General features: G+C 51.6%; 6 protein-coding genes across 6 annotated transcripts; 4 read left to right on the top strand and 2 right to left on the bottom strand.

The window, feature by feature from the left end:
* Positions 1–1,700: 1,700 nt before the first annotated feature.
* On the bottom strand, positions 1,701–2,533 carry YPT31 (Rab GTPase ypt31; the record flags this gene model as incomplete). Its single annotated transcript, XM_064879097.1, has 5 exons — positions 1,701–1,831; positions 1,880–1,960; positions 2,011–2,400; positions 2,452–2,464; positions 2,513–2,533. The coding sequence occupies 5 exons, from the start codon at positions 2,531–2,533 to the stop codon at positions 1,701–1,703; spliced, it is 636 nt and encodes a 211-aa protein (XP_064725050.1).
* Positions 2,534–3,135: 602 nt separating this feature from the next.
* On the top strand, positions 3,136–6,978 carry PMZ80_010708 (uncharacterized protein; the record flags this gene model as incomplete). Its single annotated transcript, XM_064879096.1, has 1 exon — positions 3,136–6,978. The coding sequence occupies one exon, from the start codon at positions 3,136–3,138 to the stop codon at positions 6,976–6,978; it is 3,843 nt and encodes a 1,280-aa protein (XP_064725049.1).
* Positions 6,979–7,622: 644 nt separating this feature from the next.
* PHO80 (Pho80p cyclin) lies at positions 7,623–8,801 on the bottom strand (the record flags this gene model as incomplete). Its single annotated transcript, XM_064879095.1, has 1 exon — positions 7,623–8,801. The coding sequence occupies one exon, from the start codon at positions 8,799–8,801 to the stop codon at positions 7,623–7,625; it is 1,179 nt and encodes a 392-aa protein (XP_064725048.1).
* Positions 8,802–9,801: 1,000 nt separating this feature from the next.
* On the top strand, positions 9,802–12,492 carry PMZ80_010706 (uncharacterized protein; the record flags this gene model as incomplete). Its single annotated transcript, XM_064879094.1, has 1 exon — positions 9,802–12,492. One exon carries the CDS (start codon positions 9,802–9,804, stop codon positions 12,490–12,492), a length of 2,691 nt encoding a protein of 896 aa, XP_064725047.1.
* Positions 12,493–12,830: 338 nt separating this feature from the next.
* Positions 12,831–13,067, top strand: PMZ80_010705 (uncharacterized protein; the record flags this gene model as incomplete). The annotated part of the gene is made up of 1 exon (XM_064879093.1): positions 12,831–13,067. The coding sequence occupies one exon, from the start codon at positions 12,831–12,833 to the stop codon at positions 13,065–13,067; it is 237 nt and encodes a 78-aa protein (XP_064725046.1).
* A 2,545-nt stretch (positions 13,068–15,612) lies between these two features.
* PMZ80_010704 (uncharacterized protein) lies at positions 15,613–18,402 on the top strand (the record flags this gene model as incomplete). Its single annotated transcript, XM_064879092.1, has 3 exons — positions 15,613–15,873; positions 15,906–16,389; positions 16,904–18,402. The coding sequence occupies 3 exons, from the start codon at positions 15,613–15,615 to the stop codon at positions 18,400–18,402; spliced, it is 2,244 nt and encodes a 747-aa protein (XP_064725045.1).
* Positions 18,403–19,260: the final 858 nt, after the last annotated feature.

Genomic DNA, 19,260 nt, shown 5'->3' with positions numbered 1-19,260 from the left:
GCGAGAGCAGGCGCGGCAAGTCCTAGAGCAACGTCAATATCATGAATAAGTCATAACACTTGTCCTCCATCTCCGGACACCTGCCCAGCAATCGTCGCCTGGAACCATGGCGCCAGGACAAGGCACAGGTTTCTCAGAGCCGACCTCGAGCTCGAACCCGTTGCACAATCTTTCGTTCCATGGCTGAGCAAAAGACTCGATCTTTACGCAACCGGGTCTTGGACCGATTCAGATATCGAAGTTTACCACGACGATTACCCACCTGCCATAGGCATCAAAGTCTTGAAGTATGGGCCGCCATGCTCGAAAAACCACCATGTCTCTGCATCGAGACAATTGTCGTCGTCGCTTGAGCAAATTGTGCCGTTCACGCCGCTTTTGCCGGGAATGGTTCCTGTGTCGAACGTCAGATTTTTTGAAGCTATGCTGAAGGCGTACTCAACATTGTCATCGTGGCTAGCTGGACAATTGCAAGATTGTGGTCGGAGCTTCTGGATACAGCTGCTGAATAGGCAATAATCTCGTCGCAGACACCTTAGACAAAGATAAAAAATCATCTTATGCTGACATCACGGAGTACGAGTACTGCAAACATCTGAAGCACGATGGCACCGCACAAAGAAAGGAAGCATAGCTTCAAGTATAAAGGTAGGTAGGGATACCCCTCTGCACTTTGACTTCTATGAGCTCTAGTTTCCTCCCTGTTATGATCTACAATCGCACAGCCATGCTTAAATACATCCTCTATCTAGGCCTCTCAGCCGCCTTGGCCTCAGCGGAATACGAAATCAAGTGGTGTAATGAGCCGAACCTAGGCGGTCCCTGCATCACTGAGCCAGTCAAGACGGGTGAATACACTGTCATACCAGATTTCAATGCAAAGGGTGACCAAAGTAGCAGTTTCGAGGTACGTACTCACATTAGCTTGAATCATCCATTCTTTTCAGCTCGCGTGTTATATCTGGTTCGACCAAAATTCATGCGAGATCGCCAAGTGGAAACAACAACTGAACACCCCGCTCGATAAGGATTATAATGAGATACGGAAGGGCGTCAAGGAAATTATTCGGTACTATAGCTGTTATGAGGCGTAGGCTGGTATTTGGAGTAAAAGGGCGCGTACCTAGGTGCTGAGAGTAGGAGACGTCTAGCGTGGCGGTGGGCGTTGAGGGTCGATTGTCGGATGTAGTCGTGACTGCTGCTTGGTGCGAGGGGCGAGGAGATAATGAGTGGGATGATGCTTACTATTAATGAGAAGGGGAACACTTATGAAATTTGAGACTGTGAGAGACGGATGTGGATGTTTTTTGTGATGTGAGAACAGTCAGAGCCGAAGCCGTTCTCGCGCAAAAGATTGTGTATGCAGGCAACATTTCGAGTGAATCGGAAGGACAGCTTCGAGAAATCTCTGCGCCTGTTTCGTCTGAGTGCTGTCACCCTATGTTCCTCAGCAGCACGTGTTTTAGAGATCTCTTTGTGGCATTCAGCAGTACCTTGGATGCAGAGAGATCTTGCGATTCAGCTTGACGTATTATTCATTCTCTCATTTAAGCTCATCTTCATGCAGTCAAGCATACCTATCGTTGCATTCGTGCTTCGTCCTCAACCAGCATATTCACTCTGTATGGTAAACTCCCGAACGCCACGTCCAAGCCAAGATCACCGTCCGTAACAGCACGCATCCGAACGAATCATCCATCTCAGCAGCAGTTCGACTTCTTCTGGTCGCCGTTACTCGTGGGTGTAATATCGATCTTGGCGCCAGCGTTAACGCCTGGTTGCGGGCCTTCGTTGTTGTCGAGGGCTTTGCTTGAAACAATTCTGTAGATTTCTGCATCGTGTTAGCACAGCTCTTTTCGCTCCTCAATGATGTCCCTACCTGTGAGAATATTCTGGAAAGCCAGCTCAACATTGCTGGCATCAAGAGCAGACGTCTCGATGAATGAGAGATTGTTTTCACCTGCGCTCTTTGTCAGCACCATCCCGATCTCCAGCAGTACCTCGACTCACTTGCAAACTGCTTGGCCTCCTCGGTAGGCACAGCCCTCAAATGCCGCAGATCGCTCTTGTTTCCGACCAGCATGATCACAATGTTGCTGTCGGCATGATCCCTCAGCTCTTTTAGCCATCTCGTGACGTTGTCGTATGTCTGGTGTTTGCTGATATCGTAGACGAGTAGGGCACCAACAGCGCCTCTGTAGTATGCGGATGTGATGGCTCTGTATCGTTCTTGACCTGCGGTATCCCAGATTTGTGCCTTGATCGTCTTGGTGTCTACTTGAATCGATCGGGTTGCGAACTCGACGCCGATGGTGGACTTGGAGTCCAGATTGAATTCATTCCGGGTGAATCTACTGAGAAGGTTGGATTTACCGACTCCAGAGTCACCGATCAGGACAACTGAAGGCGATTAGTAGTGCAGGTGGGTGGTATGAGGGCGCTGTCAGCTACCTTTGAACAGAAACTGCAGATGTTAGCGGAAGAGCAGCCAGAATTAGGCATACCGGCTCACATCATATTCATCATTCGCCATGTTGGGCGTTTAGCGTCGTCGAGGACTGACTATCGTGCGAACTGATTGACCGCAAGAATAGAGAAGAGCCGATGAGAAACAGGAAGTTGCGCTGTTGTGGGAAAGACTCGTGGAAGGTGCGTGTTGCGGAAGGCGCAGGAATTGTCGCAATGGTGTTGTGCTCTCAGAAAGAGGGTTGCCTGCTTGAACAAAGCGATTGCGGATGGTGTCAATACCGCTGAGTCTGTGAGAGGAGCCAGGCTATCAGCAATCGATTGTGGTCCGCACCCCAGCCAAAGCCGTTTGTTCTTTTCACGTGCCAGCTTAGTCATCCGTCATTGCACCTGCTTTGCACTGTTTGCTCGAAGAGGAGTTCTAGGCATTGTACCAACTCCGTAACGACTCCTTCCACAACAGCGAACACGAGCATGGTGTCGACCACAACAGATGATCCTTACGTGACTGCTCTACAATAGTTCCCTCCCTGCACACTGCGAACTCTCGCAATGTTCAACTATCGAAATGCTTGATGCCTTCCACAAAGAGGATTAGTATACAATCGTCCTGCGTCTTCATGAATCCACGTTACAGCTCAGTTGCTCCTTCTGCTCACTCGAAAGACAATGTCTTCTGATGAAGATGACACATACGAAATCGAAAGGATACTTGCCGAGAAAACCAATGACGAAGGTGAACATGTCTATCTCGTGAAGTGGGATGGTTATCCAGACGAAGAGTGTACCTGGGAGCCAGCCGATCATTTCGACCATCCAGAGGCTTTACAGGAATGGTCCGATCAGAAGGCTCGCGGTGACACTTTAGATCAGTATGACGTGCAGCGCATACAAGATCAGATTGATGCCTTTTGGGCCAGGCAGGACAACGATGCGGAGGACGAGAGCGCAGAAGATGGCAATCGGAGTTCTGCAAGTCCGATGGACGTGGATGAGTCGGAAGAAAGACCGCGCAAGCGCGTTAAACTGGTAAGAGTTGCTTCATGTGAAGCGGACCTAAATCCGCTGACTTCGCAGGTACCCGATGCTCCCCTCCTCACCAAGAAGGGCACCGCTCGTCCCATGAAGGGATCAATGCAGAGGAAAGCGCCGGAGCTGACAAAGGCCTCCACCGTCTCCGGTCGGTTGGCTTCATTAGAGGAGCAACCAAGCAAACCCCGACTGAAGCCAGCCGCTCCTGCTCTACATAGACCTACAGCCAAAACGACACCAATTTCGAAGCCGGCTTCAGCTCCTCTTCATGCGCCGTCGCGTGCGCCTGAGCCTTCGAGGCCTGCATCCGGCAAATCTGCAGTGAAGCTGACTTCGAAGGTATTTACAATCGCACAATCAGGCGCGGTGAAAACTGCCTCCGCCAAGTCTCTACCACAGCAACCTGCGAAATCAGTCCAAAATGAGCCGCAGAAGTTCTACGGTCCCGAAATCCGTACTCGTGCTCCTTCAGATAAACCTATTGTTCGTGACAACACCGGTAAGCGTTTCAACAATTATCAGCACATGAATAATGTCCGCAAGAAGATGAGGGAAGAACGCCCACCGCCTTCTCCACCTCGTAAGACCAAAGCCGATGACAAACCGTCCGGGCAACAATCCGTGGAAGAAGCACAAAGTCCAGCTCAGCAGCATGCGTCAGATATGTTCTTTGGTCCCTACGACGATGAAGAAGACAGACAGAGAGCGCTCGATCAAAGCGCCGCAATGTCGCCTATTGTACACTACATACAAGAAAGTACATTGCAGGAACGGATGCCCGCAGGCGGCGAGGATCGGATGCCAGCAGGTTCAGTACAGACAAGCAAATTGTCATCGGAGCAACCCGCTACAAACAAGGCTTCGGCGGAGAATCCAGCCGTTCAGACCAGACCTCTGCTCACCGTGAACACTGTTACTCCGGATGCCATCGGCACGGCAGACGATACTACAACTTTCGAGGACCGAAGTAAAGTTCAAGAAGCAGGCCTGCAGCGACATAGCTCACTTGGCCCCATTTCTGCCCATTCATCGGCAACCTCACACGCACATCCGCTCGACACCAAACCTTCGAAGCCATCAGCGGAAACTGATACAGCGGCTGGTGCCGTTCTTACACACGGCTTACCTCACGCACCAAATCCTCCTCAAAGCAGTGATATACCACTACAGGAGGGCGAAATACGGCCACGGCCAAGGAGAAATAGTCTTTTCAATAGAAACCTGCCTTCCTCCACGGTCACCGACCACCCACGAGACGAGAGTCTCAGACAGCGCTCACCTCCACGCGAACCTCTGAGGCCGTTACCTCCAACGACCGTTCGAGGGCCACCGGCTGGCACGACGTGGTCAGGGTTGCCGACTGCCGCAGCCAAAAATTTCGTCTCTCACGGTGAGATGCAAAGAGCGTCTAATGGCCGAGTATGGCAGAAGGGCGACGTTAATCTTGAGCTGTATCTGGACAACCACGACGCTGGCGGAATCAAACTGCTTCACGTACCATGGAATTATGCAAAACCCATTGTGGCTCTCAAGCAAGGCCCCCTACTGCCTGTTGCATTCGGACCGACGATATCACGGCTACAGTATGAGCGTCTTGCTAAGAGCAGATGGTTCTCGTACACAGCCATCGGTGCGGTCGAGCCCTTTCCTGAAACTGCCGCCGGCATCGCTTCCCTCGCTGACTATCTCGAACAGTGGGACATAGCAGGTCTCTGGGAGCATCCAGATGAAGATATTATGCTCATTTTGTACTCATGCAGAAGTCTGTCTTGGCGAGATGTTGGGCAGAAACCCGTTAGGAACGGTGAGTCTCGCCTACACATCGCATTTCGCCGCAAACTCCAGGAGCCAGGACCATCAATGGAGACATTGGCGCGAATCGTTGAACAGGGTGCACGTATTGAGGAGGAGGAACAAGCACGTGGCCGTGAGGCACAAAGACGTGCACAGACTAGCGAGCAACGAGATGCGTCACGTAGAGGTCGAAGCTCATCTCGGCGGCGAGTAGAGACGGTCAATCCACGAAGGGAAGCACGAAGACCACGGAGCACATCGCGACGACGTTCAGAGGATGCCGACGAACGAAGAGGATCCGATGATCGAGGTCGAACGAGTCGGCGTGCAAGCATAGCTTCAGCAGCACCGGTTCGGCCACATATAGAGTCTCGTGCTCAGCCTACAGGAACTCTCCCATCTCCAGCGTTACAGTCACCCAGCGTCCAGCTCCTGCATGATCTACAGATGTCCATGACGCCACAACTGGACGGTGGGACAAGCGACGATGCCATGGAAGTTGACGTGCAGTCTCCGCAAAACCACAATCCCGAGCCTTCCAAGACAACCACGAGTTCAACGGTTAGTACCGACGCAACAAAAACCACCGTTGCCCTCAAGGCTACCACTACCACGGCCGGAACCATCACCACTCCCAGCACCGAGACGCCTTTCGCCGGTCTCGAGCGTGGCTTGGAAGATTTCTCTTGGTCTCCAGACCTGCCCAAGGTTGACAAAAGCAGGATCTTTGTAATGCTAGCATACAAGCAAGTCGAGCCTGAGCGCGTTAGCCACCTTACATCGTGGTTGATAAGCACAGGTTTGCCATCGGACCAGATCTTCGATAAGTCGGTGAGCGGAGACTGGGCAAAATTGAGTCGCCGTATCGAGGACAGTGTCTGCGTGATATTGTTTGACAGACTATATCCCTTCATCATTTTGGACGGACTGGCGAAATGGCTCGAACGCGAGAACCTGATCTGCTGGGAAATCGACTATCGAGCAAAAGGCGATACGCCCCTACAGATGACGAAATTGTTCCCTCGCGGAAGAGCTATAGCTATCTCTGAAGGATGCTTCATCCACGAGCCAAGCGCCACTCTTTCCGTGCTGAAATGGTTCAAGGCGAAGGCGTCAGTGCCAGTCTCATCCTCGAAACTGATGACTCCTCCTGGTATCAGTTTCATTCTCCAAGAACAAGCAGTACTTGCGAGGAACGAAAGCAGCAAAAATCAGTACCTCGACATGGCTCGGCTACTCCAACAGATGTCTGACATGAATGACCACACCGATGCAAGCGACAGTGGTTTCGGCGAAGTAAACAGCCTGAACTTCTCCGTCGTCAAGCCAACCTGGTCCGAAGTCTACAAGGACATCCCCGAATCCGACGAAAAGCTCTCAGCCATCGAAGCAAAGGAGCGAGACGAAGAGAAAGACGACAACCTCCTCCAGTACTTCGCCGCATGGGCTGCACGACACACAGAAGATCACAGACGGTTCATCGCACTGATAATGGATAACAATATGGGTAAGAAGCCGAAGAATATCGAGCATGTTCGTCTACAGCTTATTAAGGGTTTCGCGGATAAATTTGCCAACCCGAAAGCGAGCAGGCCGAAGGAGCGACAGGGATCTCGAGACCAGAGTAGAGCTCGGTCGAAGAGTAGAGCTCATCCTGTTTCCGCTATGTCGACGCCACGGAGTTGAGGATGGTGCTTGTTATTGGTGACACAAGTTCAAGGTAACATAGCAGGCACGTCACATGACTGAAGGGGACAGACATTCAGATGGCAAAACATTCGATGTTCCAACGCTCGCTCGTCGAAGTGCTCCGACCAATCTGCTGGTATTTGTTCGAGGCACGGCGGTCGCAAAAGGATGGAAAGATCACACAGTATATTCCACCCCTCGCGTAACAACGGTCGAGCAGCTTGAATAAGTCGCATGATCGATGCCTTCAAAGTACGCATTCTGCCGCATCCTTCCTTGAAGGGATACTCGAGACCTGGCGAGCGCATCGGATAAGACGATACCGTACATTGAAACTACAGTATTTGATGCACCTGAAATGTGTTCATGCCACAGACAAACATGCTGGCGTCAGCGACTATTGGTGATTTACATGGCTGGATTTGGAACCGTCTCGTTTGCGCAGGTGCTGAGCATCTTATTCCTCATCCTGGGGTTCATGCATGCATGGCTTGCGCTGAATAGGTTGATTAAGGCCTTGATTGTGCAGTTCATGATCAGCAGCACATTGGCAAAAGCGAGCCCAATCGCACTCAACAGAGTACGAGAAGTCATGCTCATTCTCATTCTTCTTGCATATTCACATCCATATGAATTGGTCGTTATTGTCTTTCGTCCCGTCCCCTTCCTTGTTCTTGCTCCCTCATCCACTGCGGCTCAACATGCCCATCCACCCGCGTCGCCGCCATTCCATCCCCCTCCTCACCCTCCGACATCCCCTCCTCCCCACCCTCCAACTCATACCCAATCGTCCGCTCAACCAATCTCCTATAATACCGCCCCAACACCTCCGGCACAGGCACAATCCGCCACTGAATCCTAATCAAAAACTCCAATTCCAACAACGCCAGTTCCTTAACACTCACCCCTCCAACGCGTGCATATGTTTTGTTTGTCCAGAACGAGTCACTTAGACCTTTACTCGCTACTGTCGCCGCTGTGATCAGGAAGCGGTGCACTGTCAGGGAACTGATCGTGAAGGCGGGGTAGAGGGCACAGAGTTTGTCGATGTAGTACACCATGCTCAGCAATATCGGTGGGGACAGCGTAGCATGCGTGGTTAGACGACTCAGGTAATCGTGTACACTTATTCCCGGTGGTGCGCGGCTGTGGAAGCGTGTGAGGTTTGAGGTGGAGAGCGTGAGACTGTCGTTGTAGCGGATTAATTCCATGAGCATGCTGGAGATGAGGAGGACGAGGTCTTTGGTGGATGCGTGCCAGTAGAGCGGGGGCATGAGTTTGCTGGGTTGGGATTCGGGGCGTGGCTTTTTGGAGGAGGATTCGAGGTTTGCGGATGTGGCTGAGGCATTATGCAGGAGGGTTTCGGGGCGGGCGTCGGCGGAGGTGGAGTGGTTTCTTTTCGTGCTGTGGGAGGGTGTGTGTGGTACGGACTCTTTTTCTGATTTGTCTGTCCCTGGCTCTTTTGTGCTAGATGGTGGAGGTGCGGATGTGGCAGCTATTGTGTTTGTGCCCGTTGGGGCTACTGACATTGCAGCATCGGCGACGGGATCGTAGGGTTTTGTTCGAGTGGTTGAGGTTGGAGCTGCAGACGTCGACTCCGAGCTGGCGGTACGTGAAGTATTTGTGCTCGACTGCGCTGGTTGCGACTGCGGTTGGGAAGTATTCCCGGTAGCCTCGTTGATGTGCAGTCGCGAGATTTGCGAAGCAGGTGTTGGCGTGCTCGTCTGAGCGGTATGAGTTGCGCTGAGAGACTGCGTATTTTGCTCCTTTTCCTGTTCATTCACTTCTGGAGAAGAATATTGAGTTTGCGCATCGACCATCTGTGGCCGTCGACGTGCTTCTTGTTCTGGTGTAGGACTAAGGCGGGTCGGAGAAGTTTGTGTACCTGTCGAGCGAAGGGAAATTGAATGCGGCTGAAATGAACGTCTTTCTGTAGGTGAACATTGAGACGGAAAGGTCGTCGACTGAGTGGATGTGTTCGTGTTGGTGGATGTGGAGGAGGAATATCGAGTACCGGGACTTGGATCAGGATACACGTGGGTGGAATGAGGCCGAACAATTGGTGAAGCGGCTTTGGTACTTCTTCGGCTGCTTTTTGGACTTAGAAACCCAGTCGAGTCGGTTTGCGCCTGGGAAGGAGTCAATCGAGGTGATGGTGACGCTGCGAGCATGTTGAGAAAGTATCAGCAGCCAAGATCATCGCAGCCTCGAGAACTCTACTCCGTATCTTGCAAAGGAAGTCAGTCGCCGCGGTGGCACGTTCGGCTGGAATTTTCGCGGTGCCGACAGTCGGCCGGATACTTCTGTGCCCCTCTTGTAATAAGAATGGGAGATGTGAACCATCGCAAAGGACAAACAGTACGAGAAACAGGATATCACATAGCGCACGCTGAACGAAAGAAAGAGCTTTTCAGGTCTCTCACCTCAATGGATCTTGTGCCTGCGCACGCCTTCCTTTTTGCTTCCCGATCCAGATCCATGCTCATATGACCTTCGGATGGCGGCAAAGTCAATGCTGCCGGGATGACGTCTAGCCTGCGGCATGGTCAGATGAGGAAAGTGCTCCCGCCATGCAGTTGCTAAGCACGTTGAATGCACTGTGCTGCGCGCTTCGGTCAGCTTCAATTCATTTCGCGATCACTAGGAAAGAGCCATGAACCAGGAGAAACGGGTGTCAAGTTGAAGGTGGGGGGGACGCTGCTGTTACCGAGCAGCTGCGCAATCAGAACATCCTTTGTCCGGCATCACATACTCGATTGCTTCATCGACTATTCCCACGCGCATGACCATCGAACACGACATCCTCCGTAGCATTTCAGAATGCAGCTTACGATGAACCCAAGCATTTCGGCCCTTCTCGAACGATTGTCCCAAGCCCCTCTTGCGACGCTGCGCACGATCAAAAACAGCTTGACCGGCCATGAACTGAGGAAGATTGAATACATCCAAGCAGGATTGCTTCCAACCCTTGATGAGTTTCTGAACGATGACTCGGGCTGGTCTGTACAGGTTGGGGATGGCACGACCGATGCTATCTGGTCAAATGCTGCCAGCATCGTATCTGTCCTTGCGAACACCGGGCCAGCTTTCAACCAACCCATCCTCGAAACAGACCTGGTCGATACCTTTCTTGCCTGTTTTCGCACGACATCGACCGGCACCAAGCTTGAGTTGGCTCTGCTGAGATGCCTCAACAATATTGCGGACAACCTGCCACTCTCATTGGGCCTAGGGCAAGGAAGAGAATGGAGGCCATACCAGACATTTTCGAATTCACTCTACGAGAAGGAGAACGTAACCCGACTGGTACGCGCCATTGGCCACGGCGAAGAACTTTACACGAAACAAGTGAGTGCGGCGGCCATGAGCCTGGTCTGCAAGACTTGCGCAAACGACAAGCACCGAAACGTGCTGGGTGAATCTGGTCTGCTCGACGTATTGGCGGTACAGTTGCTCTCAACCAACGATGAGAAGCCCGAAGTCCGCCGCTGCAAGGGTACGCGTATGGTTCCGTCCGACTCAGATCAAGAGTACACAACTCTGGTATTGGAGTGCATTTGCCTGGTCACCGGGAAATCAAAAGCTCAGGCTCAGCGACTCCTCGAACCTGAAGGAGTCAAGCGGCTACTCTCAACTGACATCAAGCTGCCTCAGGTCCCAGATCCTATATCTATTCACGCTGCACGAAGATCGAATTTCCCACCACTTGGGTTCTCCACAGTCGCAAAGAAGCGAACATCCTCAATGCGGCAGGACTCCAATGCTATGGTCATCGAAGACAGTGATGAGGAGGATCAAACAGAATCGCTGATCACGCCATGGCTACTGGATCTTGCTAGACAAAGTCACGGAGGACGCCGTGTAATGGCTGCAAGGCTACTTGGTATCCTGAAATGTCATGGTCTCATGCATCCGGTCCGTGCTAGGTCAATGGCATTACTGCTCGTCCCTGCTCTGGTCGATATGATCGAGACAACGAGGCCTCACAAGTTACAAGTGGGAAACACGACACGCGCCGACTTGGTTCCTTCAACCATCGCCCTCCTGGTCAGGGATAGCGAGCATTTGCAGGATGCTGCGGTAGACGCCAAAGCAATTCCGAAATTGGCTGCGGCACTCAAGATCAACTTCGAAGCCACTCAAGAACTTGTGACAGGGCTATGGTGGCCACAGAAGTTGAATCACAAGCTCACCGAAGGCATGCCTGCTTGCCATCTTGGGCCTGGTGGTCCGTCGAAGCAGATTCGGTGCAACATGCAGACCAGAGAAGGACTTCTACAAGCTTTGGCGTCACTGGCGCCGTCCAAGGATGCGTATCGCAAAGACATCTGTGAGCAAGGCGCATTGGCTCAAATTGTTCAAGCCCTCGAACCGCTCACAAGCTCAGTCGTAGATGGTGTACATGGCGATACTCTGACCGTTCATGGCAATTCTGCGCAAACCCTCGTGGCTGCGTGCGCCACCGTGAGGGCTCTTACGCGATCGGCAACAGCACTTCGGACGAAACTGGTGGATGCAGATGTTGCGAAATCAATCCTGCGACTCCTACACACCTCAGAGCCAGAAGTGAGGATAGCAGCTACCATGGTGATGGCTAACCTCGCACACGACTTCAGTCCTATGAAGCCAAGCATCGGCGAATACACTGTGATCAGGAAGTTATGCGAACAGGCGCATTCAGCAAATGCTCGGCTGCGGCACGAATCACTATTCGCGTTGAAGGCACTCGTCAACAATTCACAAAACCGCCTGAAGAGACAGGTGTTGGATGAGCTTGGACCAAACTGGATAAAGCATTTGATCGCCACTGATCCGCACGACGTACCTGCTGGTGAGGTGATTGGACTTGTGCCAAAGGACTACAGGAAAGGATCGATGGTTCGCGTTTCAGACGATGCTCAAATGGAGGATGCGGACAGTGCTACAGATCTGGACTCGGAGGATCAGGAGTATGCCCGGCACACGCTTCAGCAAGATCTGGATATTCAGGCCGAACTCCTTGCTTTCCTCCGGAATCTGACGACAGGCCAGGATACGAATGAGATCATCGGCTACCTGCTTGAGCACATCGGCGTCGAGGATTTCATCCAGATCCTGCTCGAACGGTTGCAGTCGCTCAAGAGACGGAGCATGACTCGGAATGTAAATACGACAGCTTCACCACCTCCTGAAACGGTGGAGCACAGTCTCTACATTCTGGCACACCTCTGCGCTGCAGACCAGAAATACAGATCGACGATTTGCTTCAATACGGTCCTGATGAAGCAGGTTGCTTCGCTCTTGCAGTCGAGCCCATTGATACGATGTGCCGCTTGCTGGCTGATTATTAACCTGATTTACCCTACCCAGGCCGATGGATATGATGGCGCAGCGGCGAGGGCGCGAGAACTTCAGAAGCTAGGCGTGGTTTCGCAGATGAGAAGGATGGAGAATAATGATCCGTCGCCGGATGTGGTTGAGAGAGTCAAGACTGCGTTAGACTGCTTTGGCAAGCTTCTCGATAGGAGCTGAGTGTCTCGTTTCAGGTAGTGGGCCGAAATCCGACATGATGTTTTGCAAGGCACCATTCTGTTCGCATGGCGGTGGTAGCCTCGCAACCTCGAATGCATGATTCTGCTTCCAGATCCGTCACGCACAACCGTAGTACGGTGAGTCTTCTCTCATGCTTGATGCACTTCCTTATCACTTATCGCATGCCTCGACTGCGACTGCGCGTCATTGTTTACATGAGTCCACCTTCAACATCACAATACCACATTGACGACAGCAGCATCGACTATTTCAGATCCCCGACCTCAATCGCATCCATCCTCGTCTTGTCACAATTACACAACCAACAGCAAACCATCATGGCTCCCACAAAACGCGCATATCCCCGCGCAACCCTCCGCAAAATCCTCAAAGCCCACACAAACAAGAACATCTCACGACACACCGACGCGCTCATCTACCTCGATTACATTCTCTTCATCCAGAAGCTGATGGACAACGCGACGAGGAAGGCGAAGGAGGTGGGGGAGAAGAAGGTGCTGGCGAAGGATGTGAGGAAGGTTACATTGGGGACGTTGAGGGAGTTTAGGGGATGAAGAGTGGATAGTGTGAGGTATGAGACACGAAAAACAGCAGGCAGAACTTTGACGGGAACGTCTCAATATGGAAGACGGAAGGGATTGGAGAAGATCAAGCATTTGCGCAGGCTTGCTGAGGATGCGCACAACCAGAATACCACCACATGGTATCGGACACCATACGTGATAGGCAACGGCTCCATGGCATGGCCGAATGAGCAATCATGTCTCGCATGTCCTTCGGCACGAAAAGGCATCGAACTCCACCACGAATCTCAATCACTCGCCACGCGCTGGCCTTAAGCTACAAGAAAAGGGCAAAGGCGCACAGGCTTGGGCGGAGTAGAATCGACTGGTCTACATGGGATGAATGAGTGGGCAGCTATGCAGGACGACTTGCGCAGCGTGGTCATAGATTTGGATGACAGGTTGAACGAGGGCTGTTTGGTGAGGGAACATGTGCAAACTACTGGTGTGGTCAGGAGAGGGAAGCTACAAGAACGAGGTGTGGTCACGAGACAAAAGTATCAAGAGTGAGGTGTGTACATAACAACATTGGCAATGGCCAGGCAGTCGTGTCTAGTACTTCACTGAGAACGCGGCAGGACATACACTTCCAACGTGAACTGCATTGCCGCACGACATACACAACCAGTGAACAAACACAAGTCTCAAGCGAGCCGAAGATGAAAAAGTAATAAGGCTGTCTCGCATGCAGTGCAAACTTCCGTAGTTGAGTTCAGTTCACAAACTCATCGACATCTCACCCCAATCTCGATCAGACTCTCCTCAGTCGAGCCTTTGAACGACCTTGCTTTCCAATGAGAACGTTTGCCACGTCCGATCCCTCCATGCTTCTCCACCAGGCTTTGTTCTTAGACTTGGTGTCTCCTTTGGTGTTTCCTCGACGGTAGCGGCAGACTTCTTGTCTGACTTGCGTCTCTTGGATTTTGGTGGAGATGGCTCCGGCTCTGATGCTCTTGTTCGAAGTCCATCATGGCAGCAGTTGGAGCTGAACCTTGCTCGACACGCGGGAGGCTGACCGCACGAACTAGCTCCTACTCGGCGCGTAACCGGCTGCCCGGGGTCGCCGAAAGTTGCTGCAATTAGTCGAACGACTTCTTCTGGCACTCGAAGTCGTCAAAGCCGCCTCGGTTGGTGCTGCCGCCACGTCTCATGCCCTTGAAAGTCACCGAAACCTCTGCTAGGCTGCTACCGAGTCTGTTAACACACCGTGCAACTGAACAAGTCCGATCTCAGCCTCGCACGAGAACGAGGCTTCACTCTAGGATCATTTCCTTCGCTGGCCGCCTCTCAACGCACATACAACATCGATCTAACGCTACTTCACATCACAGGGTGCATTCCCCAACTCCTCAAAGCCATCAAGAATCCGTCTGTGCTACCTCAGCAACCAGCTCCGTGGTAGGTACCTGCTTTTTAAGCAACCACCGCCGTGGTCAACCATGCCTACCCACTTTCGCCTACGACGCCGCAACCAGAGCGCCTCCACACTGCTGCGCCTTCAAGCTGAGCTCCGATTGACGGTCTTTCGAAGCCTGTTCCTCAAGGAAGGACCAATCCGATCACGCCGAGAGTACATTGACGGCTCTCTGCTACATCGTACCACGCCTGCATGTATGAAAGGAAGCTGCTTCGTGTCCGAGTTGATAGTCAGCCGAAGCAGACTCAACAAAGCTCGATGTGGCAACACTGCAGAAACTGATGCGCACAGTCTGAAGATCGAAGCGAAGCCTCATTGACCTTTCAGTCTTCTCACACTTGTGAGTTTTCGTTTCTGGAAATAGTCAGAATTCAGAACGACGATGATCTCACCCTCATATCCGAGTCCACTGCACATCCGGAACGACGACACGACCCAGCTTATCCTCGTAATTGCATCGAACTTGGCAATAAGCATACATCGAGGTCACCGACATCTTATGTGGAGAAAGTACACTATCACCACGAATTGACAAGGAAATGACTACTGCGGGTTGTCAGAGGCAGTTTCTGGAAGTCCTCGATATCCCGGACTACTTGGCTACCTTCACCCTTGCGAGAAGCGGCTTCCGGCAGACCAGAATGCATTAGTCATTCTGCTTAAATGATAGTCGACGCTCTTCTTGGGATTATGCGAGAAAGTAGTAGGAGCGAAGCAAAAGCTGCTAGGCAGTCGCAACCTGTGCTTGTTAATTTGCTGGAAGTGACCTCAAAGTCTCCTCACCTTGAACTTCGACCCGACTCACCTGATCTTATAACCTCGTTCACCGGACCCTTTAACATCTCTTACTAGAGTCTTTGACTTCTCTTGTTGCATCATTTGGTTTTTGTCGCCGGAATCTCTGATTTTCCTTACCGGACTTTTCGACTTCTCTTACCGGACTCTTCGATTTCCCTCACTTGACTCTTCGACTTCTCTCACTTGACTCTTCAACTTTCCTCACTTGTTTCGGTTTGCGGCAGATTCTGCAAACAAATGCAGGTAGGCGCAACGCCACTCTTTCGAGTGCCAGATTGCTACAATCACTTGAAATGGTGCAACATCGCTCTGCTACCTTCCATGCTTGCTACCCAAATCAGCACTCAAGGTAATGTGCTCAGCCCAATGCGGCAGTACAAGGAGCTACTGACGCGCAATCTGGAGCTGGAATGGCAAGCAGAGGATGCCAAGAAAGAAGCCTTGACTCGCGAGAATATCTCCGTGAGCTTCATCAAGCCCGAGGACGGCTCTTCGAGGCTGCATGTGGAGTTGTCAGAGGCAGATCCTGGCTCTACAGGCGAGGCATGGGCGTTGGGCTCTCAGGAGTCCATTTTTTTTCTGGTCAGTTGTTGTGCGAGAGTACCGTGGACGAGGTCAGAATGCACAGCCTTTTCGCAACGGCTCCTCCACCCTTTCAGACTGGTATGGGCCAGTGCATCCAATTGAAAGGGCAGACATACGTGAAGGGTGGCAGGCTGTTCGCCGTCATCGAAAATTCCATCGAGGGCATCGATCCCGCCGTCATCGATGAGACGTGCTCATGGGCCTTCGATGGCATCAAAGTCGAAGTCGAGAACAATGAGGCACTTCGCGATCGCATCATACTGGGTCTCCATTGGATGGAGAAGATCTACGACTATCAAAATGGCGACTATGAGCCACTTGAGGAGGAGGAGAAGCCTGCGCTGAAAGCATTCGACAAGATCAAGATTGCTGAGCTACTTCTCGACCATGTGCCATACACTCCCTCCGACTCCACCCAACTTAGGTTGGGTGTTACACCAAACACCACACTCGACCTCCACAATGCCATCATGAACGCTATGCAGAAAGAAGCCGTTAATATGGTCTTAACCAGTGCTATCCCAATAACGTGCATCCAAGGCCCTCCTGCGACAGGCAAGACCATGACATTGGCTATCACAATTGCATATATCTGTTACGGACCACATTAGTCAGGCCGTCCGGCGGCCGGACGCAAGAGATATAAGGAAGGTCTTACGAAGAAGCCTAGTACGTAAAGGATAAGGGACCTATTACGTAACTTCCTAGAAAGGCAATAACTAGTTATATAAGCAATTAGTAGAAACGATACTAATTAACTATTAAACTAACTAAGACTTCCTATTTAGGACTATAGGAATAAGTATATAAATTATAACTCTCCTTTAGTACAGTTTATAGTTCCGTAGTTAACCTAAGTTATACTAGAACCCTACCTATACATAACTCGACCTTGTATTAAATATTACTGGCCTAATATCCCACTCAGCTTACTTAAGTAGAACCACAGAGGTTCTACTCGTACCTTTACTGGTCACGTGGAGACACCGGCCTTATAACAGTATCCTGCAGTACCTAGATCTCTAAGGCGGCCTTATCGTCTGTGCCGCGGAGACCAATACCGCCAAAAACGTTGCTGCACAGCGGTTCTTCGATTTGTATGCATCTGAGAACGGCGAAGAGGCTGCCATAGACAAAGTCCTCATCATTGATACAGATGGCATTGAGGAATTCACCAAGAACTCAGGTCAAGATCTCGGTCCAATATTGCCAAAATTGATGCTTAGCGCCCATATCCGACGTGCCGCAGAGCGCAACCCTGCCGTATACCGCGATTGGCTTCGTGCGGAGCGGGAGAAGGCGCAATTTGGTCGCATCAAAGACCCACAGCTCATCAGAAAGGCTGCGAAGCTGAAGGAGAATCTCATCCGCGACGTTAAGATGCAAGAACCCGTCATGTTCTCTACACTTGCGTGCATCCATCTGAAGGACGTCTTCTTCGGCAATCCTGGGGACCCACTACCCGCATTTAGATGCGCGGTTTTTCTTACCGACGAAACCTCACAAGTCACAGTGCCAAGATGGGTACAGGCGTGGGTTACGCTGAACCCGACCATTGCATCTTTCTTCGGCGACCACAAGCAACTTCGGCCATATGTTGAGAATGAGCTAGCGGAGAAAGTGATGGGGTATTCGATGTTCGAGAAGCACATCAACAAGAAAGCACCAACAAGGATGCTCAAGGTTGAATACCGGACCTTGGAGGAGATTTCTTGTGGGACCAATGTCCACTACGACAAGAAGGTCCAGGTCCCACCAAAGCTGAAGAACCATCAACAGCCAGAATACCTTGAGTTCATGGCTGCCATAAAGCGTATCTCTTTCCACACGGACGCACAGGCAGAGGGCGAGCGAACACAGCTCAATCACAACGTATTCATGCTCAACATTCAGAACTCTACTTGTTTCGCTGTTGGAGAGAGCCGATCGAGTGTCAACCATGCCGAAGCGAATGTTGTCCAAGGCCTATTCGGCTGCCTGCTCATGTGCGGAATCCCGGCACAACGACTTTTGGGCCTGAACGCATACAACGGCCAAAACGATGAGCTTCGACGCCGGCTGCGACGATGGGGTGTAGATACCCGAAAGGTTGCGGGTTTTCAAGGTGGCGAGAAGGAGTACGTGTGCTTCTCTGCTGTACGTATACCAACTGCAAAGATTGGCTTTCTGAAATGGCCGAACCTGCAGAATGTTGCGACAAGTCGATCGATGTTTGCCTTTATTCTCGTCGCCACTCTCCAGACATTCACAGATGCCGAAAAGTACCACCCTGAGTGGATGTCGACCATCAATGCTCTTGCCAACAACCTATTGAACAAGAGCAAGTTTTTCATTGATGTCAATGGCTCCGTCACACAGTGGTACATCGACGATATGCCTGTGGATTTTGGCAACGTTCCCCCACCCGAGAATGTGGTCTCTGTTGTCGAAGAAACTCGCCTACCTATGGCACCGAAGCCGAGCCAAGAGTCGACAAGTGCAACGACGTCAATCGGCGCTGCCGCCTCTTCGGGGGTTGGCCTTTAATCCTCCAAACATGCTCAACCCACCACAACCTCCGCTACACCCTCTTTGCCTGCTCTCTTTGTTCTGCCTGCCCTGCCTCAACTCCACGCCACTCCGACAACATCTGAGACTGTTCCGACACTATCCAGCTCAGCTAGAATTGTGCGAGGACAATCACGGGTCTTACCTACAAAGAAGCATCCGCTCGGTTGGCAAGCATCAACCAACGATTGGCTGTTGTCAACGAATGGTTCAGCGACCCCACCAAGGTTCTGTCGGACTACAAAGTGTACACGCAACACATGCGTGACGTGATGCTGGAGGGTATTACTACGGGCAAATTACAGGGCAAAGGTGGTGAGGAATTCATCGCTGTGCTAAGAGGTTCGGCAAGGGAGTAAGCGAAGAATGCGGGCTTGCCCGAGGAAATGACGTCGATTGTCGAGAACCATCACGTCTGATGCTGCCCGAGACTAACAAGGATCTCCACTGCCACGAGCAAGTAAGCTCGAGAAGGTTGGAGCCGGTACAATTCGGACATTCACTAATTGACTTGCCGGCCGTGATCGCTTGGCGATGCTCAAGTTTTCCTGCCTACCCAACCGGATCCAAAATTCACCAACATACGGCACGTCCATATCTTCGAGAGCATCTCTCAGTCTCTCACAAACTTGCTGCGCAGAGGGCTCTTTGATTGGATACTGACCAATTTTGTGTCGGAATCGTCGTTCGTTGATGCGATCATTCTCGGCCAGCCTCCATGCACCATTGAGGTACGATATGTGGCAGGCCATGAGGAAAATGCTGTACATGCGTGCCGAGATGACTGGATCCAGTAGATCCTGCTTCAGGTACAATATCTCATCGGACACGGCGAAG

The sequence above is a fragment of the Knufia obscura genome (genome assembly GCF_036327395.1).
Source record: "Knufia obscura strain CCFEE 5817 isolate CBS 148926 chromosome Unknown scaffold_20, whole genome shotgun sequence".
NCBI lineage: Eukaryota > Fungi > Ascomycota > Eurotiomycetes > Chaetothyriales > Trichomeriaceae > Knufia > Knufia obscura.
The sequence above is the reverse complement of the archived record's forward strand: the minus strand, read 5'-3'. Positions and strand labels throughout refer to the sequence as shown.